Source organism: Gymnoscopelus braueri (genome assembly GCF_963280865.1).
Source record: "Gymnoscopelus braueri genome assembly, chromosome: 4".
Lineage (NCBI taxonomy): Eukaryota > Metazoa > Chordata > Actinopteri > Myctophiformes > Myctophidae > Gymnoscopelus > Gymnoscopelus braueri.
In genome coordinates, this window is record NC_137605.1 from 20,787,421 (window position 1) to 20,805,902 (window position 18,482).

Genomic DNA, 18,482 nt, shown 5'->3' on the forward strand with positions numbered 1-18,482 from the left:
GCGTCACTTTGTGAAGTGTTGTAAGATTGTAGATCTGCTATTTCTGCTTTTTTATATATTTGAAAATTTGTGAACATTTTTCAACATGGAGACGATTATGACGATTATGCAAATATAATAAAAAAAATATAATTGCGATTATCTCTAATAATTGCGATTAAACGATTATGTAATAATCGCCGTGACAACCAATAATAGCCGTGACAACCACTGCTTTACCTGCCATTCAGAATGAGAGGCTGAGTTTCCTGTTGACAGCCCTGGGCAGCGGGGGGGGGGGTGTATTAGATGGGTGTGTGGTGCATGGGGAGGCCAGGGTCATTTTTCCATGCATGCGTCACATGGGTTATTCTATCTCTTGTATCCAGTGGTGTTCGTGAGCTGTCAGACTGTTATGATTGACGTGATTTATTCTTTGTTTTGTCTGTTTGGTTGGTTTGATAATGATTGACAGTATATATCTCTTTTTTGTTATGTTTGGATGCATGCTAATGGGCGTGGTCGGTGTTGTCATTTCAACTCTCTGGCAGATCTTGATTCATTTTTTTCTTTTCTTTTTGAATCGGTTTATTGGTTATGTTTTTGGTGTCTGCATGCCGGGGCCTGACACTGCTAAAGACAAAGGAGATATTGATACCTGGTGGTGTGACTACTTTATTACTTTCACCCCAATCTTTGAATATTGTTTGCCGTGGGAAAGACACGTCTTCTCTGTCTGAAGCTGCAGAACACTGATGTTTGATTGGGGAGTTTCTTCTTCAATCCGGTGAATGATTTGAACCGGTTCACTGTTGTGCTTCTTCACTTTCTGCACAAAGTGGATTTCTGTCTCTTTGGGGTCTTGTGTAGTAAGCCTGGTGATCACCATTTTATCACAATTCTTGGGCCACGATTTCATTTGATAAGATCACGATTCTTCAACATGTTGTGATTCTGCAATTCATCACACTTTGTATTACTTTTTCACTTGTGTTGATTACCAACCATAATATAAAAAACTTAAATCAATACATTCGATTTTTCATAATATATAATGAATAATAATAATAATGAATTAATAATAATACTGAATTAATAATAATAATAATAATAATCATGTTTATGTGTAATAACTATATTATTATAACTATATATATGTATAACCCTCTCCACATGTAGGTATGGAAGAAGGGATCAGACAGTATCACGGTTCACGCGTTAGGAGTCCTCACAGCTATCATGAGTAACTCCCCAGCTGCTAAGGTAAGGCCCTTCTTGTGTACAGCATTTGTCTTATACAGTGTATTCAATACATTTTTGGAATAGTTACCTTTGAAATAGTTACATTTTAGATGAATTAATTTGGAATGAGGCCACACGCACATCTTAACCTCCCTTCTCTGCTTTTTTCCATGACATCCAATACAACAGTATAACACTCTAGTATTTTAGTACTATCGTTTTGACATGACATACTCTCAGTATTGAGTGAGAATCTGGCAAAGGAAAGGCATTTTTTTCCCCCGTTCATCTGGGAAGTCTCACAGCGTGGCCCCTTCCATTGGATGGAAGTATGCCAGCCAGATATTATTTTCCCTATAGAGCAGCCTTTATTTCCCCCACCAAACCTATTTCTGTCTGTTCCTCTCTCTCTCTCTCTCTCTCTGCGTCCCAGGAGGTCTTCAAGGAGCGGATTGGCTACTCCCAGCTGTCTGACGTCTTGAAAAGCCAGGGTCAACCAACCAAGAGGCTTCTGCAGGAGTTAATGAACATGGTGACTCATTCATTAGCTGTCCTGATTATTATCATTGGGGTGGTAGAAGTCATTAGAATCGGTACATTTTAGATTTGATTTGCCGAGGGAAGGAGCTGTGTCTGATTTAGCCTCAGGGGACGATGGGGGATATTATTAACCCATTAAGACCGGGAGCGCATCTGTGTCACTTTAGATTTCTTTGGCTATTCAAAAATAGCAGATATACAAGCTCATAGCGCGGCACCGAGTGCCGCGCTATGAGCTTGTAGATCTGCTATTTATTTTTTTAAATCTTGAAAATGTGTGTAAATCTTTGAATGTATATGTTTTTTTAAACAACATTTTTAACTCGGATCTTTGCTTCTGGGGGTCCCTGGAACAAAATATTTTGAGATGGGGGTCCAAATACATATCATTTTGGGGGTCCTTGACATGAAAAAGATTGAGCACCACTGATATACAGTAGAAACATACGTTTTTCAGAAAACTGTTAGGTTTTAGAAGACGTTTTGTAGAATCGGCCTCAGGTCTTAATGGGTTAACGATTATCATTAGACTTAACCACTTGAGCCCTACTTTATACTTGCGCTATTAAAAAATATCATCACGGTGTGATGCGTTGGGAGCTTGTGGATCTATACATTTTTTTAAAACCTTTTTTTTTAGGAACAACAAACACGTTTTTGAGAATATATTCTCCTATAATGTCATGCCGAAAATAGTGGCACCAGGGTGAAAGTGGTTCATTTCTAAAACATACGGTAATACAATGAAATAGTACGGCATCTCTATCGTACATGATGTCTCGCAGAATGCAATCAGAACATTGAACATGCAGCAGGTTACAGGGTAGAGTCCAGCTGCACATTAGAACCACGTGATAGAATTCTACTGATTAATGACGGGAACTGACTAAAACAAGGATGGAACGGGGAGGGAAATAGAATTAGGTTTGTGCAGTTGTTCCAACCAGCTACCTCATTCCTCAGTGTTATTGTATTAGGACCACTGTTGACCTGAAAACATCGACCGTTCAGGCCCTTTGAAGAACAATACACAGTTCTGTTCCACTCTAGTTTTCCCTCAACCTGTATCAGGCTACATTATGTTCCATAAATAGGCCCACAATGGAAACAAGTTCATGTTCAAGTTCAGGATTGTGTTATCCTTTTAGCATCATTGTGTAATCCTAGCGCTGTACTTTTTGCAAACATGTTTATTTATTTTAATGTATTTATTTATATTATTTATTTGACCTCACTTACATATTTTATGCTCCAACTGCTGTTCAGCACTTTGTAACTAGTTTTGAAAAGTGCTATATAAATAAAGTTATTATATTATTATAGGTTGAAGATGTCTGAATACGCTCAGATCAGATCTGTTCACTTGCAAATAACAGCATGGACAGTCAGTCCTAAAGATCTCTCTCTCTGTCTCTCTCTCTCACCAGGCGGTAGAGGGTGAACACGCCCATGCCCACCACCTGGGCATCAGCAACGACCAGCCCCTGCTGCTGCTGTTACAGTGGCTCCCTGAACTCTCTGGCCAGCGGGACCTCCAGCTGCTGGTGGCCCAGTGGCTGGCCACCGTGTGCGGGGGCTCCCTGTCTTGCCGCACCGTGGCGGTGGAGGCGGGCATGGTGGGCGCTCTCCTCCAGGTCCTGTCGCAGCCCCAGTGTCTGGACCGACAGTGTGCCGACGCCTTGCTGGGACTGCTCCAGTCCCTGGGGTCGCTCTGCCTCAGGCCGGAGGAGCTGAAGGGCTTGCTCCGGCTGCTCAGGGTGGATCGGGAGGACGGCGCCGTCGGGCAGGCGAAGGGAACGCACCCCTACTGCACCCGGATCATCCGGGTGCTGTCGGCGATGGCGGCCAGGGACGGCCGGGACAGCGCCTTGCAATATTTTGATCTTACGCCCCCCATGGCGGGCATCATGGTGCCCACGGTCCAGCGGTGGCCGGGCGGTGGCTTTGCCTTCCACGCCTGGGTCTGCCTCAACACGGAGTTCCCCCCCTGCGGCCAGGACTTCTCCTCGTCCGGCGCTGCGCCAGGCAGCAACACAGGGACGGGGGGGCATCAGTACAACATGGGAAAGGGGCCGCGCAGGAAACAGCTGTACAGGTACAGGACCATGCATGGAGACGGTAATGAGACACAGGATGTAAATGTGTAAATAGACCCCAACCGATTAAAGATTTTAGGGTCCAATGCCGATCCCCATTTTGGAGAGTCCTACCACAGATTACCAATGCTTTGACCGATATTTTGTTAAAAGGTCCATCATTAACTCTCTCAGTGCCACGTCCCGAGTTATCCCGAGTTTTTCCTGAATACCCTCAGTGCCAGAACAAGAAATCCCGAGTTTTTACTTTTGACTGTAGTCGCGCTATTCTGTTTATTTTTCATGATCACTTTCGCTTCCTGACTCCTTCAGACTCATTGGGTTCCGGTTTCATGACGCAGATTCCGTTTCCGGTTCTAATTTTTTTCCCGCGGTCATTTTCGGCCAGAATAGGGAAAGTCACGGTTTTTCACACGGTATAAAAAACGAACGGAGAGGTCCACGTCTACTCTCTTTGGTCTGGGTGACGATCAGTCATCGTAGTCGTGTATCACATCGTAATTTAGCCCGATCAACGATTGTCGAAAATGTCACATCCGGTTATGACCGGATGTGACGTGAGCCTGTTTGGGAGGGGGCGAGTGAGCCAGCGAGGTCATCAATGTGTCCATTTGCTGCTCTCTACTGGTAGAACTGTCGTATGGGTTTAAAAACCCAATCAGATAATTTATTTGAATGAAAAATTACAAAATTAAAAAACACGCAAATTGCTGGCACTGGGGGAGTACTTTATGAAAATACTCTTGGCAGTGAAAGAGTTAAATACATTTGAATTTATTAAAGTTTCAATTTGAGAAAAAAAATCTAAAAGGCAAAATATATATATACTAGACCATACCCGTCGGGGGATATGAGCACCCAAAGTGCGTCATGGTCCGCTTGTTTCACAGATGGTCCGCTTGTTTCACGGATGTGGAAAACACCGTCGCTTGGTGTTGCCATCAAGGGGCAGGCGCTTGTTTCACGCATAGGATTTGGCAACCCGGGAGCCAGCGAACACAAAAACGCTAATAAACAGCTGACATTTGGGGGAAAGCGAAAAACGGGCTTCGGTGTTCCGTGCACATGGTAATGGCCAATGGATGTGTGCAAATGCAGATCAATTGCGCCAGCCACTGAGGAGAACCGGGCAGGAGAGATTTTGGGCACACGCACAGAGCTTTGTGGAATTATAGGATGACATATATATATATATATAAATACAAATAACTGTTTCGTGACAGCCTACTGTCTTATCACTGTAAAGCGGTTTGTATTTTTTGTAAAGTTTCTTTACAGCCAGTGGTACCGGACTAGAGGCCTTCTTCACAACGGAGGGTGTGCTGGTTGTAGCTGTGTGCACTAAGAAAGACTACATGGCCGTACCGCTGCCAGAGACACCACTCAATGACTCTTGCTGGGTAAGACCGACGTATTTATACTTCAACAAACAAGCAAAAAGGTATCTGAAAATACGAATTTGTCGAGCCACACTCTTGCGACAATTAAGTATGAAGCAGCCTTAAGGTTGGGCACATACTGCTGCTAAGCAGTGTTGATTTTGACAGCAAATTTTGATTTCAGTTTTAGTCATAGTCTTTTGAATAAAATTCCATTTCGTTTTGGTCATATTTTAGTCATCTGAAATATTTTTGTTTAGTTTTAGTCGACAAAATATCCTAAGATTATTGTCGACTAAATCTGCAGTTGATTTAGTCGACTAAAATGTATTTTTAGGTGCCTTGATGGCGTCGTAATGGCTGATTTTACACTCGGTTGCATGCTGAAAATAGCCGATCTACAAGCCCACAACGCGTGGCAGCGCGACGTGTTGTGAGCTTGTAGATCTGCTATTTTCAGCATGACTTGTCTTTTAGTTCTACTGGATCTCTTCTCCACTCGTCCCTCCCTAACATTTTAGTCTGGTTTTTATTTGTTGACGAAATTGGCAATATATTTAGTCTCAGTTTTAGTCATCATAGCCTAGTTTTTATTTTGTGTGTGTGTGTGTGTGTGTGTGTGTGTGTGTGTGTGTGTGTGTGTGTGTGTGTGTGTGTGTGTGTGTGTGTGTGTGTGTGTGTGTGTGTGTGTGTGTGTGTGTGTGTGTGTGTGTGTGTGTGTGTGTGTGTGTGTGTGTGTGTGTTGTTTGGCTTCTTCCCTGTGCTCTTGCGTAGCCAGGGATTGACGATAAAGTGGAATTTAATTTAACTTGAATTCAATTTCCCGAACACCCTCATATTGTGGAGGAGTTCTCTGACCATAAAAGGATGCAAGCTGTGAGCTGTGTGACTGCATGCCACCCGTCCCGTTTTTCCACCTTTTCATAAAATGCAGCTTTTGTTCTGATAATGAATACGAGAGTAAGCCGAGTTAGACCTGTGACCTTTACAGAAAGCTAGCTCACTGCCAGCCTTCTACACACAGCAGAAAGCCTCAGCATTTTAACTGTGGTGCGCATTTGGAGTCTAAAGAATCATTTAGAAGAATTGAGAATGTTTTTATGTTACAGGGTAGCTTGCAATTTGCTTTTTGAGAAATGAAAGACTAAGGGTCGTTTCAGACGGGGAGCGGCTGATATACATAAGAAGATATATTTTTTGTGTCCTCAGACATTGTATGTCCTCACTCCTCAGACACTGTAGCAGCATCAGTAATAGTTTTTATTAATAATTGTATCTAATTTTCACATGGTCAGCTGTAAGGTCCTTATTCAGTTTACATCTCTAGTGTTGTTAAAACCTAGCGGAGGTAGAAGATAGAATCGAGTACAATTCGCTGATGTCTCCCTACTCTCTTCTTCTTCACAGCATTCGGTGGACATCGTCCACATCGCCGGACGCCGGCCCTTCGGTCAGAACCTGGTCACCATCTACATCGACGGAGAGCAGTGCAAGACCGCCCAGCTTCGTTTCCCTTCCCTCAACGAGGTAAAACAAACCCCGCTAGAAAACAGAATGGAGTCTATTGTATTAGGCCAGAGAACTTCATTAAAAGTTCCCTTTTTTTAAAGGATCTAATTTCCATGGCGAGAGCGGGCGGAGCCGTTGTCAGCTTCTCCGCTATCGTCGCCCACTTCTCCTGTCCCGTACCAACCGTCTGCCACTTTGTTCTGTAATTTGACTTCCTCCCTCCCAGCCGTTTACTTCCTGTTGCATCGGATCGGCCGGCCACCGCACCACCACCACCACCACCTCCCCCACCCTGCCTACCTCGGCCCAGGCGGCGGAGTTCGCCTTCCCCGCCCACCACGCCCACAACCTCACCCGCTCCCAGAGCTTCCCCGCGACCTACGCCGGGGGCGGCCGCTGGGGGTCCCTGCGCGACGCCCCCGTGCACACCATCCCGGCGGGGCTGCAGGACACCGAGTGGGGGACGCCCACGTCCCTGGACGGCCTCTTGGGCACGGCCTTCATCTGCCACGAGGCCCTGCAGCCGGCGCACACCAGGGCCCTCTACGCCGCAGGTACCTGTACCGAGCGACACCGTTTCCCCCGGACAAAATTGTCTCTCTTGTTTGTTGGTGTTCTTAACCACTTGAGCCCTATGTACTTGTACTTCATTGGCCAGAGTCCTCCAGGGGTCTATACTACTAGGCCCCCTAATTGTTTTTGCTCTACACCAAATATCTTTGACGAAAATAACCGAACTACAAGCCCATCTACAACTGAGCTTGTAGATCTGCTATTTTTGCAGAATGTTCACTCCCAGAATGGGGACGCTAAGGTTCATGTTGTTAATGTTATTTCTTTGTATTAATGTATTTATATCCCTCTCTTTTCCTCATTATATGAATTGTTCACACACCAAAGGTGCTGCAATATGCACCGAAACATCATATATTGCATCATATATTGCTTGGGATTTTGGTTATCGTAATGTTGTGATGTGGCATAAGTGTTATCTTTTCCTGTTTAATCACTTAATGCTGCATTCACATGGATTCAGGCAAGCGATAGCCAGCAGACTGCATCACCTTCTAGACGGCATGGGAAAAACAAACAGTCCGAGTCTGATGGAATGTCAGGATAGCAAAATGAAACATGCCCAACCCCCTAAACCTACAATACTTTGTATCACAAAAATAGATAAAATACTGTCATAATTGAGTAGTAGGCTGTGTACTTGACAATGGACAGTGCAGCAGAGGGCAGGGTAAAGATACAAATTATAACCATCTTATTAAAGCATTGGCATCTGTAGAACGACGTAGGCTACGGAGTCCAGTAGGCTAAGATGCTTATAACTATCGTTTTGAATATTGCTTGAAAATGATTAGAATGATATATGTATTGTTTTTCTTTACGTTTTTCTTCTTTTATTTTTGAGGTGCACTAATACAGTAGCATCGCATTCTCACACCGTTTTTGTGGCATTCATATGCCTGAATCCATATGAATGCCACATAAAATACCAGATAGATACCAGCACGCAATGCTCGTTCATATCAAACAAACGCATTGTGGGAGGCGGCCATGGATTGATAAATTCCTCTTCTGTGTTTAACACAGAAGCCTGGCATTGGTATGAACGGAAGTGTCTGCTCTATACATTTAATTTCTTCTATGCTTTCTGTCTCCGCAGGCCCCAACCATGTGTCCTTGTTCAAGGCAGATGGAGAACTGTCAGATCTCAACAGCAAGCTGCTGCTCTACTATACTCCACAGGTGGGTGAATGAAACACAGAGAAACGGCATTGTAAAATAATACTGCAGCTTATTGTTCTTAAGAACAATAACTAAAACAACAGCTAAATTCATATTAATATTTGTGTGTGTGTGCGTGTGCGCGTGTGCATGTGTGTGTGTGTGCGTGTCTGTCTCAGGCCTTCAAGAGTCAGATCTGTGTGGATTTATCTCCCAACCACCAGTACGATGGCAGGCTGACTGGCCACAGGGTGGTGAACTGGGACATTAAGGTAAAGCTCCTATACTTCCTCTACTCCAGGGGTCTTCAATGTTTTTCAGGCCAAGGACCCCTTCGCTGAGAGAGAGATGAAGCAGGGACCCCCACTATATATTGTATAAAATTGTGTTGCAGATTAAACTCTTTGGACTCTCCTTCCCTCAATTTTTGCTTCTTCTACCTAGCTCAATGGTCTGAGTATTTGATCAAGGGAACCTTTATTTGTATAGAATATTTAATGCACAGGAACAGTTAATCTGCTTACATAAGTCAGAACTAGTTGAAAGGTTTGGTGGCGTTACAGGCTTTCTACGTATCTCCTATTCAGGAAAACACCAAGGATTAGAATTTGTCAAACAAGGAGAAACACTGTAAAATGTAATCAGTATTCAATGGACCAATGTCTTTGACTTTTCTGTTGACTTTTCGATTGACAACTCGGAATGAGAGTATGCCGGGTGTGTGTGTGGGTGTTACAGTATTAGCTCCATCCCTTTTGACATGGGAACTTGTTCCAGGCTCTCTCCATCTGATCAGAAATCCTTGGAACAAGGTTTAATGATGTGTCTCCACAGGCCCTTCAGTATGAAATGACTTTGACAATCACTGCACGATAATCTAGAAACTAGTTAAAAAGTTGTTCGGGTGAAACTTTTTTTTGGGACTGTGCCTCCATTTGATCTCATTTGTCTCCTCTTGCAACTCCCTTTTACTTTACTCTCCGTTTTTTTCCACATTCTGAGATTATATCTTTTTTTTTTTAAAGCATGCGCTGCTGCTTTCTTGGCAATGTATCTTAACAAATCAGTTCCTTATCTCGGTGAGTTGACAGGCAGTGGCAGGGCTGGGGGAACAAGCTTCTAGTGAACTGCCATAAGTTGTGTATTAATGAGAGCAAGGAAACAGCATCTGTTACACTGTAGTGTACAGTCCAGAGAGGGAAGGGTGACCAAATATTCAGCCCCTCAAACCGGGGACCCTTAAATCAATGTGCACGTTCGTCGTGCACTCGCGCGGCCATTCATGCACGTTCATGCACGCGCACATGTATACACACCATAGGTGTTACATACAGGCCAAGACTGATTGACAAACATCAGCCTCAGCGTTGAATTCAGACACATTTGTTAATGTTTTCTGATTGGTTAGGTGAGCATGTTTACATGAACAGAACATGATAAACTTCTATGCAGCCACTGAAAACAACTATTATTATTTTAAAACCGGGACACTTTCGTAGACTAGTGAATGTTGAAAATATATTAGTATTTTAGAGATATTTGTTGGGACTCGGGACACCCAGCTTGAAACCGTGGACAATCCCGGCCAAACTGGGACGTCTGGTAACCCTAAGGGAGGGTCAAGTGTTAGATAGAGAGACAAACAGACAGAGGGAGCTAACTAGATGGGTTCAGAAATGAAGGTACAGGGCCGTGGGAAGACGTTTTAGGTTACGGGTGCTGCGTGAGCGTGTGAATTTGCCGTTTTTTTCCGTGTTTGTTACTTTTTTCTTTTTTTTTTTGTTACTTTAATTTGGTTAATTCGGTTCCAGAACACATATTGCACTAAATCCCCCCCAAATAACGACCAACAACAACAGGCACATTATGCAAATTTTTTTATAATATTTATTTTTATTAAAAATCTCAGCACCACTACTTCCCACGGCTTTGTGAAGGTACATTGTTTATGACCTTTACTTTTCTGAAGGTGATCAAGATTAATTATCCTCTATTGTTGTTTTATGATCCACTACCTTGGTGTGGACTTTACTTTTTTGGGTGGGAGGGCTAAGCGTATAATTAATAATCTGTATAATCTGTATAGTTTACATATCCAGATTTAGGAAAATATACTTTTATTTGACATAAGTATAGACAAAAGTATACAAATCAGTCAGTCACACATCAACAACTAGTGATGGCACATATGGCATCCTGCCTGAGAGCATTTGAGCATCATCAATGCATTTGCATTGATATCAATGATATCAAAAAAATAAAATCATACTGTGGCAGTCAGTCAGACAGACAGACACACAGTCTGTCTGTCTGTCTGTCTGTCTGTGTCTCTCTCTCTCTCTAAGAGTTCTCCACAGGCCTGAAAATTAAGGCCTGGCCCTAACTGGGCCCTACTGGGCAGGTCCGAACAATTACCATACTTTTAGGCTAAAAAAAACCCAAAACCCCGTAAATAAATTTCTGATCATGAACAATCCAGCTTTCTCCGCTCATAAGCGTGCCATGGCTTCAAGCTCTGCAATTTGTCTCTGCATATAGTTTCCACCACAAAAGGCTTTTGAACCTATGTAATTTTCTTTTAGTACTTTGAATAGTTTACCTGGCAGGTGTCTCGCCTCCACTGCCCGCAAAGTGCTTCCACAAATTGTATGGCCTTAACCCATTTTGGGCGGGAACCCCTATTTGTAACTATACCTTTCAGGACGGGAACCCCTTTTGGGGTTCTTGTTGGTACGTGCAGTATATACTATATACTGTACGTACCAACAAGTATATACTGTAGCAACATACATTTGTTGTAATCTTTGAAGTTTTTCAGAAAACTGGTCAGGATTTAGAAGGCGTTTTTAGAATCGGCCTCAGGTCTAAATGGGTTAATTGAGCAATTTGACCTGCTGTGGTACACGTCACAGGCAAAAGACTGACAAAAGACACTGACAAAGTAGAATAAGCCATTCAATAATGACATAATGGGCAGGAAATCATAAGGTCTTGACGAAAAACACAATAATTATGATTCAGGAAAGTTATAAACTTGCTGAAGTTAGTCAGTCTCTCTCTCTCTCTCTCTCATGTCAGCTGTCAATCACTCAACTCAATGAAAGCCAATGGAAGCTGATTTGGTCTAAAATAAATCAGCCCGTTTTGACATATTTTGTGTTTTTCTTGTAACTATTTGATGCTGTTGCTGCTCTAGGTTCCACCAGCTTGTATAATAATCTATTCGAAAACATTTTAATAACATTTAATAACATTTTAATAATTAAAACAAATAAAAAAATATATACTTTAAAAAAATAATTTAAAAAAAATATATATAATAATAATTTCTAATTTTTATTCAATAATATAGGGGGGGCTTAGCCCCACTAGCCCATTGATACCAGCCGCCCCTAACGCCACTGAAGTACGGGTGAAGCAGACATCAATGTATGTGTGTGTGTGTTCTCTGCAGGACGTGCTGAACACAGTGGGCGGTATGGGGGTTTTGCTGCCTCTGCTGGAGCAGGTGTGTGAGGCAGAGCAGACAGACAGCGGAGGTCAGGAGACCTCTGACCTCCTGGGACCAGAGCTCACCACCTCCAGGGGTCCTGCAGCCATGCTGCTGCCGCTCAAGTCATCTGGTTAGTGTACCGTGTGCTTGCTGATCCCCATTTGTGAGAGTACTAACCCACTAGTTACCAATGTTTTGACTGATGTTTTCTAATCAATTTGTAAAACATAATTTATTAACCACTTTCAAACTGTCTGTCTATTTTATGTCCAATGTATTTGTATTTAAGTTCATAAAGTTAACATAAGTATAACTAAATGCATTTGAAATAAATAAAAATGTAACTTTTCAGGATTACAATAAAAAAAATAGCAGATCTACGAGCTTGTAGATCGGCTATTTTTGCTACTTTTGTGTGACATAGAATGGCGAAGTACGGCATTCATTTATGAAAAAAGTTAAAATACGGAGATAAGAAGTGTCTGCCCAACAGTATATGCAATGTGGCCCTCTGGAGTGAGTGTGGAAATATAGTGGCCCTCTCCATCATCAAAGTTGCCCACCCCTGATATAGGCGAAGATTTTCTCAAAAGGTTTCCCCCCAAAAATCTACAAGCTCACAACGAAACGCAGTGAGATCGGCTATACTTTTTTACGTTTTTGAATTGGGCTTAATTAAAATTTTCAAATAATGGCCGATGAATTGGTCTGGCCAATGTATCCATCTGGCCCTGTTGCTTGTATCTTTGTGCTGTTATAGTGGAGAGACGCTTAAGTAACAGTTAAACGTATGTGATTGTGTTAACCCCGCTGGCATGACCAATGATGTTATTTTGACATTGACCGTGATCATGACCGTGACCTTTGAACATTTTGACCAAAGGTGTAATCATCTCTTCGAGGAAGCCTACTGATAATTCCCACTAGGGATGGGGATTTGAGCATTCTTTTGTAAACATGTACACTTGGGAATGTAGTTAATTATCTGCTGTTAACCGTAGCATAACGTCATATATCTACAGTAGATGTCACTGCACACACCAACTGCGTCATTGAGTTATATGTTGTTGTGCAACTGATGCCACTACTTGAAAGCAGAGAGCAAACCGAGACCATAAATTGAACAGCGTTCAAATAAAATGAGTCGTCTGTTGTTACCTGTCTTTTGAAAATGTTTTCACAGCCTTGTGGTTTCCCATTCGTCTCTTTAACAGCTACGGTTTGTTTATATAAAAGGCCAATCTCTTCAAAAACGAAAGTGAAACTTTGACTGGCATTTATATAGAATACAAAGCCATCTCTTCCCTGCCTTTTGAAGTAAATAAAGATTTCGCGGCAGCTTTTTATCCAACATAATTGCTGCTCTGGACCGAGTAGGGTGGTTCATATTATACCCCATCAGAGACCGAAAGCCTGGCGCATCGATTTCACTTGATTTGTCGAATAAATCCTCTTAAGAGGCTGTAATGAGCAACACACACCTTGAGACGTGACAGAGACAGTATCCTGTACTAGAGCATTGGTTCTCAAAGTGGGGTCTGGGGACCCCCTTGAGGGAGTTCCAGGGGGGTCCCCAGCTAAATGATGGATAGTTAGGAACCAAATGGACCCTTATGGGTCTGTAACTCTGAGAGTGTACAAATGGAACCAAATGGAACCATTTGTACACTCTCAGAGTTAAATTAACATTGATTTTACAATATAAATTGGGGTCCCCCCTTGAATTAAAATGGTTGAGAATCACTGCTAGAGCAGTCAAAATCTTCTCTTATGGGGTCCTTGGCATATATTTTCAAATGGGGGTCCGCGGGCTAATAAGTGTGCATTTGGGGGTCCTGTAGTGCAGAGCTCATGCTCCTGGCTGTATGTGGTAGATCTCGTCTTGATTTCTCTGTGTGCCTTGTGTCTCTCAGAGGCTCGCCTGGAGAGGAACAGCATCGCGGCCTTCCTCCTTCTGGTGAAAAACCTGATTCGTAACCATCTCGTCAATCAGGAGAGTCTGCTGCAGTGCCACGGCCCCAGCGTCATAGGAGCCATGCTCAGCAAGGTAACTAAAGGATGCTCACTTTACTACAGCAAGCTGAGCCACTTAGCCCTATTTTATACTTTGTTGTATGACTGTGTCGCGCGAAAAATATCCCATCTACAAGCACACAATGTGTCACGTCTGATATTGTTGCTATTGTTTGGACATTTTTGCCTATAATGACATGCCCAAAATAGGGACACCAGGTTGGAAGTGGTTACGGTTGAGAGGTACTGTTAAAAAAAAGACCATGCTGTGACACAGGGTTTTTGCATGTGATCATCGCCTTTGATAAGTACTGCCATCTATGTGCCTACATTCTGACAATCTGAGCCCCTTCGACTTCCACTGTAAAACAAAAGTTACACTTGATCAGCCAAGCGGTTTGTGAGATTAGATACAGACACACAGACAGACAGACAGACAGACAGACAGACAGACAGACAGACAGACAGACAGACAGACAGACAGACAGACAGACAGACCGACAGACCCTCTTATAGGCTTAGGTTCTTTCAGACCCACACTGTAAAAAGGCAATACAATACAAAAACAATTGCACACAATGCACAATGTAAGATGCCTGTGTTTGGTGCTGTGTGCATGGTGTCCTATAGTAACTCTGGACCCATGCACACAGAAGCTTGTGGTGGATATTTACATATTGTGTGCAGTATAACATGCCAGTGCTGTGTGTATCCTTATGCAGAGTCTCATACACTGTTTATAGATGTGTGATATGAGGTGGTCAACGTACAGAGTCTCATACACTGTTTATAGATGTGTGATATGAGGTGGTCAACGTACAGAGAACATACACTGTTTATAGATGTGTGATATGAGGTGGTCAACGTACAGAGGACATACACTGTTTATAGATGTGTGATATGAGGTGGTCAACGTACAGAGGACATACACTGTTTATAGATGTGTGATATGAGGTGGTCAACGTACAGAGGACATACAGGCTCTCAGATGCTTTAGTGGTGCATCATGGGAGAGGAACAATTTAATGGCGGTCTAGCAGGATATGTTGGTGTGTATGAGTCTGAGGTGGGGCATCCTGTAAGGAAACTCTATTCTAACAATAACATGCATGCACACGCACACACACACACACACACACACACACACACACACACACACACACACACACACACACACATGCGCGCACACACACAGGTACATACAGTGGTGTACAGTATGTGCTGAACCATGTTCATGAACACACACACACACACACACACACACACACACACACATGGGAAAGGTCTATCATACTGGCTAATTAGAAACATAACAGGGAAAACAGTTTGAGAAGCACTGATACAGACAGACCCACAGGGAATGTCTGGATCCCAGTGCAAAGCTGGCAGAGAAACCACTGGTGGTCTCTGGTCTGTAATCCCCTACCAACGCGTTTGTTTTCTGTTGGTGGTGTGTTGTGTTGTGTTGCTGCCAAGGGGCAAACCCCTTGTTATACCCTGATTTTATTACCTTAGTAAACCTTTTCATAAACACTTTATGTTTCCAATCGCTAGTTTAAAGTCTTTTTTTAAATCACTGTGATATGCGTTTAGTAAATTATAGTCCCATTCATTTTAAAATTAATTATAAAGTAGGGTATGTTTCTAGGGTTTCTACTGGTTCTACCGAGTGAAGACCCGCCCTCGCTGCTGTTGCAGCCAATAGCATTAATTGTCCGCATTTCGATACCGGATATAGAAAGATGGCGGATTTGAAATCGCCGGGAAAAAAAACAGGCTTCAAAGCGTAGAAAGCTGTAGAAACCAGTGGAGGCGTGACTTTTTCCATTAATTTTTAACGGTCTATGGTCGCTGCAGGTTCCAGGCAGCAGGATGGACATGAACGTGCTGATGTCCTGTCAGTTCCTGCTGGAGCAGGTCAGCTGCGAAGGGAACAGTCCTCTGCTGCAGCAGCTCTACCAGCACCTCCTCTACGACTTCCGCATCTGGACCGACAGCCACTTCGCCGTCTGTCTAGGTAAGAGAGAGACGTACTCGTGCCGTTTCGTAAAGCAGCAGGTTCTCAACCTTTCCCCTTGAATATCTCGGAAGCGTTCGCGACCCACCCATCTGACCACTTAACCGAATGGCAGCCCAATGGCTTACTTCTTGCTGAAGCACCTGCAGACGATTTTCATGTCCACCAAAATTGCTCTTGTCTCTTTTATATGCAAATGATGGTCTCGGAGAACGAAGAAAAGGGACAGAGATGAGGCTGTAAGCACTTTGGAACAAAGATTTGAATACATTAGTATTTGTGATCCTGGCTGGGTTGGCTATTAAAGTCATTCTGCGCTCCCAGGGTTATAATTATCTACACCGTGTTGTGCATTAATGCAGCTCTTTGGTATAATCTATTGAATGTCATTGGATAGTGTGCGTCCTTGCTAAATGTCATATCATACCTAAGAAGGCTGAGGCTCTTTTCTGTTATATCACTAACTAAGCACAAAGCACACCCAAATCATCTCAGGATCTGAGTTGTACAGTATGTCACCATCAGACTCATTTATAGTGTATAGTAGGGGTGTGCCGATATATCGTCCCACGATATAACGCGATACGTTTTCGTGACTATATGTATCGTTTAAAAAAAAAAGAAAATCCCCCCAATATATTTTCATAATAAAAAAGTGCCATATATCGTATCGTATTGATATCGTGAGCCCAATATCGTGTATCGTATCGTATCGTGAAATTAGTGTATCGGCACACCCCTAGTGTATAGTATATAGTTCATACCACAAAGTATAAGGTTGTGTGTCCACCAAAGTGTTTTGTTCACAAACACAAGCACATCCAAACGCCCATAGTTGAAAAATGTTCAACTCAAGCTGCCGTTTCTAGCACAGTGTAAATACGTGCTATTGAAACATACTGTGGTCAAGAAAAACAACGTTTTGGTAGACGAAGCCCCTAAATGTGTCTTTTCTCTCCTTTTAACCTAACCTTAACCCTAACCCTATCGCAAGAAAATGGAGAAATCCCCTGAAAATAACTGGGAAGAAAATGTTATTTTCTCACCGCAGGCCACGTGAAATACCTGTCATCTGTGATCAGGGACGGCAAGCAGCGCATGAGGAGGAAATACGGAGTGCAGTACATCCTGGACAACATCAGGGCTTACTACAGGTGACCAGTCCAGTGACCACAGGGTGGCACTGGGATGACACAACCACTTAAACCCTAGCATCCCTATTCTAGGGGAAACATTCATAAAATATAACAAATAAATCAATAAAATTTATCGTAAATTGTTTGAAAAAAAGTTTGAAATAATGGTGATATTGATTTGAAGTGATATCGCCCCGCCCTAGTATACGGTTTAAGTGACATGTATGTGTAAAATGCATGAACGATTGTTTTAAAAATAAATTGTACATTTTTATCCCACGATTTTTTTGTAACCCATTTTTTCACCCAGCCAATTGCCTAAGCTGTAATCCTGGGCCCTACTGTACATTCCCTCTGCCCCCAGCTCATGCCTCCTTCAGTGCATGAACGATTTATTGATTAAATTGATCAGCAATTTATTCCAGTCTACATTTAACCCTCAGTGACACATTGAGGTATATAGATTTATTGTATAAACCTCTTACTTTTTTATTACTCTTTTCTTTGCATTAGCCTAGAGAAAGATGGCAGCCCTCTGTCAGAGGAGAAGCAGACGGTGCAGGAGGCTCTCTTCAACCTCCTGAATGACTTCCTCCTGAAGTCTCCCACCCCGGAGGAGCTCCACAGCGTCATGGCCTACACACTGTCTGTCCAAGAGGAGCGGCAGGTACTGTAGCGCGCGCACGCGCACACACACACACACACACACACACACACACACACACACACACACACACACACACACACACACACACACACACACACACACACACACACACACACACACACACACACACACACACACACTGACCCGCTTTCATTTTCCAAATGCTTCAGAAATTACGGGGGGGGGGCGGGGGGGTGGTACAAGATACAAGGTTTCTGCCCGACAGTGACGATAATGGTGCTTGGTATGGTGCATGGTTCTGGCTCAACTCCACTCGACTCCATTCGCCTTCATCAATTTCTCTGTGGGAGTTTGGAGCTGTCATCCTCTGACCTTCTCAGCTCACCACATCACTCTCTAAATCATGGAGACTCGGTCTATCACATTTCACATCTCATTTTGTTTTTCCAAAGTGTTGTTGTGACCCTGTTGTGAAGGCTTTAAGCGCCCTAATCTCTGTCTAAAATAGGGAGTAAATTCAATCCTTAAACAGCACAGCAGAGGTAGCTCCAGGGTCATGCTTAACCAGTACAATCCGGGAACGCATCTGTGACATTTAAATGTATTTATTTTATTTATTTTATTTATTTTATTTATTTTATTTATTTTATTTATTTTATTTATTTTATTTATTTTATTTATTTTATTTATTTTATTTATTTTATTTATTTTATTTA

General features: G+C 42.8%; 1 protein-coding gene across 7 annotated transcripts in view; it reads left to right on the forward strand.

Moving 5' to 3' along the window:
- Nucleotides 1–18,482, forward strand: part of LOC308083190 (neurobeachin-like protein 2) — an 80,624-nt gene that overhangs the window by 14,667 nt on the left and 47,475 nt on the right. For all 7 annotated transcript variants that reach the window (XR_013932978.1, XR_013932979.1, XR_013932980.1 and 4 more), the window contains 13 exons: nt 1,159–1,242; nt 1,655–1,753; nt 3,189–3,856; nt 5,125–5,257; nt 6,644–6,763; nt 6,972–7,299; nt 8,418–8,500; nt 8,659–8,751; nt 11,934–12,102; nt 13,886–14,019; nt 15,843–16,002; nt 17,054–17,156; nt 17,652–17,805. Coding sequence is in view for 4 of the 7 variants with exons in the window: in XM_080425398.1 (XP_080281524.1) it covers nt 1,159–1,242; nt 1,655–1,753; nt 3,189–3,856; nt 5,125–5,257; nt 6,644–6,763; nt 6,972–7,299; nt 8,418–8,500; nt 8,659–8,751; nt 11,934–12,102; nt 13,886–14,019; nt 15,843–16,002; nt 17,054–17,156; nt 17,652–17,805 (2,328 nt within the window). In the remaining 3 variants the exon portion in view is untranslated. The remainder of the gene's footprint in view (nt 1–1,158; nt 1,243–1,654; nt 1,754–3,188; nt 3,857–5,124; nt 5,258–6,643; nt 6,764–6,971; nt 7,300–8,417; nt 8,501–8,658; nt 8,752–11,933; nt 12,103–13,885; nt 14,020–15,842; nt 16,003–17,053; nt 17,157–17,651; nt 17,806–18,482) is intronic.